We start from the raw sequence: 4,958 nt of genomic DNA, 5'->3' as shown, positions 1-4,958 counted from the left end.
CTGCAGATGGCTTCAGTGACCGATGGCAAAGCTGGAGTCAAAGATGCCTCTGACCAGAATTTTGACTACATGTTCAAACTTCTCATCATCGGCAATAGCAGTGTTGGCAAAACCTCCTTCCTCTTCCGCTACGCCGACGACACTTTCACCCCAGCCTTCGTCAGCACTGTGGGCATCGACTTCAAGGTGAAGACAGTCTACCGCCATGACAAGCGAGTAAAGCTACAGATCTGGGTGAGTCTTGGGCATCTTGGGCAGGATTATCCTGAGAAGTGACTAGTCTGCTGGGAGAAGGACTGGGAGGTGGGGCAAGTTTGGAACTTTTGGGTCTTATGGCATCAGGCACCAATGCTATTACTGGTCTGGTGCCTGGACTGCCCCTTGCTGGTTTATACTCTCCTCTGGGGGCTCGGTTGCTTCTACTGCTTAACTGTCCCAAGAGACTGTATCCTGCCTGGCCTGTATGATGGCGTGACTGAGAATCTGGGCTTTGGAGTGAAAGACCTAGATTTAAATTCTTGTTCTGCCACTAACTAGTTATGGAACCTTGACTATATTACTTAACGTTTCTGGGCCACCTTTCCTCTTTGGGATTTATAATAGCATCTATATCATAGGGCTGTGAGGTGCTTAGCATGGTTCCTGGGACATAGTGAATGCACAATAAATGTTAGCTACTGTATCCATAATTTATCATTGCGTAATAAATCACTTCAGAACTTGATGGCCTAAAACAACAACAATAATAATTCATTACCACACAGTTTCTGTGGCTCGAACATTTGGGAGTGAGTGGCTTAGTTTCTGTGGCCTTTTATGAGGTTGCAGCCAGATGTCACCTTGGGTTGCAGTTATCTGAAGGCTTGAGTGGGGCTGGAGGGCCCCCTTAAGGTGGCTTTGTACTGGCTGTTACTGGCTGTTAGCAGAAGGCCTTAGTTCCTTCCCATGTGGCTCTTTCCATAAAACTGCTTAGGTGTCTTTATGGCATGGCAGCTGGCTTCCCCCACGGGGAGCGATCCAAAAAACCAAAGAGGAAGTGGCAATGTCTCTTATTAGCCTTAGAGGATTCTATTGGTCACTGATTCAGTGTAGGAGGAAACAACACAAGGGTATGAATCTTGGGAGGTGATGGTCATTGAGGACCATCTTGGAAGCTGGCCACCATAGCTACTATTATTGGTATTTACCAGTTGTACTAATAAGACATACAGATATTTGAGATAACACAGCAACCTGTAGATCATATACTTTTTAATAACGAATTAGCACTGAGATTGGAAATTTTGAAAATTTGTGATTTAAAGTATTCAAAACATGTATTATTGATTATCTGTCCATCCAAATTGTTAAATGTACATTACTACATCATGGGTATATCTTATTGGTATAGTCTATATACGTTACTTTTCTTTTTATAAATTATTTCTATATATTAGTATTATCTCACAATTAACCCCATGGGGGAGATATTATTTTAATACACTCCTATTTTACAAAAGAAAAACTCCAGACTCAGGGAGTAATTAACTTGCCCTAGGTTGACCACACAGCTATAAAGTACGATTCGAGCTCAGATTTTCTGATTCTAAATTATGCTGTCTGTATAATTATGCTCTCTGTAGAACAGTGCATTAGGCCTTATAGAGCCCCTATTTCCGTGTATGATAATGTAAAGTATTAATTTACATAGAGATAAAAGTTTATTTTATTCATTTAATCTCTATTAACAGCATTGAGGAATCACAAATCATTAGAAATGTGAGAAGCTATATCACTTAGTTTATTGGTTCTAGAAGTGTGATCTCTAGATGAACAGCATTTGGCATCACCTAGGAATTTGTCAGAAATGCAAATTCTCAGGCCCCTCCTCAAACCCACTGAACCTGAAACTCTGGGGTATGGCCCCACAATCTGTGTTATAACAAGGTGGTTTTGAGGCAAGCTAAAATGGAGGAACCACTGATGAGAATCAATAATCATTTATTAAGTACCTATTATGTGCGGAGTGCTTCCACTTATGTTATCTGACATCTTTCTTGCAGCCAATGCATAGAGAAAGGTGAGAGCGTGGGGTATTTGGGGCGTGGTGAACAATACAGTTTAACCGGAGCAAAGCTGTGAAAGAGCAGAGAGGGGGTGCTCAGTGGGAAGTTTTCTGGAGAGGCTATCAGGTGGCAGCTTGAGGGTCAGGGAGACCTTGCACAGCAATACAGAAGGTTCTTGCCATGGGCCAGAGCGTACATGGTTGGTGATTCCTTGGAAGCTGAATAAACTATTAGATTCCATTTTTTATGTGTGAAGATAAACTAAATGTTTACTAATATTTACTATATGGATGGATACAGATGTCTTCATTTGATCTCCATATCAGATGGTCACATATCCTACATGTGAAAAATCTTCAGGTTGGAGGAGACATTCTGCCCTTCTAAAGGGTTGGCAGCGTTGCTCCCTTGTTCCTTCATTAATTTTCAGCCCACTGTGAGCTTTTGCAGTTTTCCTATGCCTGGTTAAGTGGATTTATTGATTATACTACCTAATTTTAACTAAATGAACCCTCACAATGGATATGTAACTTTAAAATAGTCCTGCAAAGAAGCCTTTAGTTGAAGACTATACTAAATATAGTGAGCACAAGTGAGCACAGAAAATGGCTGAACTAATGTTTCTCTGACTCCTAGCACAAGTTCATTGTCAGCCTTGTTTTGAGGTAAAATCAATGATGATCTAATTAGATCTGATGCAGTCAATCACATTGCTTTTGCTAGAAAAAAATATTAGCAAAGGATTTCTGTGTGTGTGTGTACATAATGTGCTTTTCTGTACCAAAAAAGTTATCTGTACNGTTCCCCCTTCTCCTTCCACACTTACATATCCACACTCCTCAAAGCCATGAGTAGGACAAAGGACCGTCTGTGAATTAGGGTCTTTCCTTCTTGGAAAGCAGTTGTGGTTAAAAATAGCATTTTTTTCTGTTATAATAACCACAGTGTTTCCTATTTACTGAGTGCCTACTATGTGCCTTGTACTCTGTCAAGTGCTTCCCAGTTGCTATCTCATTTTCTTATTTGATCTTCACAATGACCCTGGGAGGTAGCTCTCATTATTGCTATTTCTACAAATGGGGAGAGGTACATGTGTCAGAAAAATCAGGTAATTTACAGAAGATCACACAACAAGCAAGTGGTGGAACAGGATTGAAAACCACCAGCTCTGTCTGGCCCCAAGTCTGTGCTCTTTCTACTTTACTACATGGCCTTTCAGGGGAAGGAGAAGGAGAAAGAAATCAAAAGACCGGAGGCTATATAACCGCAATACCATCTGTTCTCTTATTGTTTTGCAACTTTAAAAGGGTGGTTTTATATGTTATCTCACTATTCCTGTGATGAATGGATAATCATTATCATCACACCCATTTTGAAATGAGAAAACTAGGTTCTTGTGAGAGAAAGGGAGTGAGGGACCAGGCAGCATAGGATATTTGATTTTAAGATCACAGAGGCACTAGTTCTGGGTGATTAAGAAGTTCAGAATGTGACCATGAGAGCCAGTGGCCAAGGTGATGTGAAGAGGAGACCAAGGACTGAGGGATCAGGAAGTCACATGGCTACTGGAGTCACCAGGAGGATGGCAGGACAGGGGCTAATGAGGATGACCATAAGCCAGGGACTGAACTCTTCAATACATAAGGAGCAATTGGGGGTCAATGATGTCCTTGATGAGAAGAGATAGAAGGTGGTATGACTGGAGAGCAAAGGAGAAGGCGTTTTTGTACAAGGGTGGAAGTGGCAATGCTGACCCTGCCTTATGGTTTTATGGTGTGTGGGGAATGGCAAAGTGAGAAGCTTTCTTAAAGAGGGCTACAACACGAGTCCTTGAGGAGGGTCAAGTTTCAGTAAAGGCAAAGAAGTAACCTGAGTACTCTCTGAAGAAGCAAAGGGTATAGAAGAGTTTGTTGACAAAGGAATGGGATTTAGAAGGTACAGTGGAAAGGGCTGCCAGGAAAAGGACTGTGGGAAGGTGAGTGAAATGGAGGTGTTGAAGAAGCTCAGAAGAGTATAAGGATGAGCCTGACAGATAAGTCAGACAACCAGAGGGGCTATCAGTGGGGTGGTTCCCGGAATCAGAGAGACAAATTGTAGATAGGGTCATAATGTAACTTGGGGGTAAAAATCATTTTGGTATCTGACACAGAAGTCTAAGATTTGGGGTAGGGGAAGAATGTGGGAAAGAACAGTGATTCTAAACCAAAGCTGGCAGCTGGCTCCTGTGACCTGAGGAAGGCTTGAAGTCCAGGTCAGGATGGAAGGATGCAGTGCTAATTACCTCCTATGCGTGCCTTCACTGGCAGAGCTGGGACTTCCTAATGACCAAGCAAGAGCGTTTTCTCACTCTGGGCTACTGCTGGTAATGGTGAGCCACTGAAAGTTTTTTTGTTTGTTTCTTTGTTTGTTTGTTTTAACGTGGTCGATGGTAACATGGTGCCATTTAAAACGATCGCTCAGGCTGCCGGTGTAGAGGATAGATTGAAGAGTGGAGGCAGGGCGACCCATTAGGAGGCTGTTGCATTAGTTCAGGCAAGAAGTGATGAGGCCTGAACCAGGCTGAGAGCAGTAGAGAGGAGAGAAAGGGAAAGGATAGGGCATGTTGAGGAGGTGTTATCACCAGACTGATGGGATGTAGGGCGCGAAGGAGTGTATAGGGTAGAGGACAATGCCTAGGTTTCTGGCCCCATTTCCTCTTATAGCCAGCCGTCCAGATTCTGTATCGCTCCTGTGGTTTTTGTGAGGATGAAGCGATATAACGGACAAGAAAGTGCTTTGGAAATGGCAAAATTCTGGTACCCATCATCATCTACATTATCACCAAAGCTCTCTGATCACCCTAGTAAGTTCGAGGCGTGAGAATTAAAATAAATCATGATAGTCACTCAGATGTTGGGGAGCACAGGGTCCCCC

General features: G+C 42.7%; 1 protein-coding gene across 1 annotated transcript in view; it reads left to right on the top strand.

Moving 5' to 3' along the window:
* Positions 1–4,958, top strand: part of RAB3B (RAB3B, member RAS oncogene family) — a 76,756-nt gene continuing 71,798 nt past the window's right edge. Inside the window, exon 1 of the mRNA XM_019625924.1 lies at positions 1–234. Within this exon, the coding sequence (XP_019481469.1) occupies positions 7–234 (228 nt within the window). The 5' untranslated portion in view covers positions 1–6. The remainder of the gene's footprint in view (positions 235–4,958) is intronic.

Source organism: Hipposideros armiger, unplaced genomic scaffold (assembly GCF_001890085.2).
Source record: "Hipposideros armiger isolate ML-2016 unplaced genomic scaffold, ASM189008v1 scaffold_646, whole genome shotgun sequence".
Lineage (NCBI taxonomy): Eukaryota > Metazoa > Chordata > Mammalia > Chiroptera > Hipposideridae > Hipposideros > Hipposideros armiger.
This window is presented reverse-complemented; position numbering and strand designations above follow the sequence as displayed.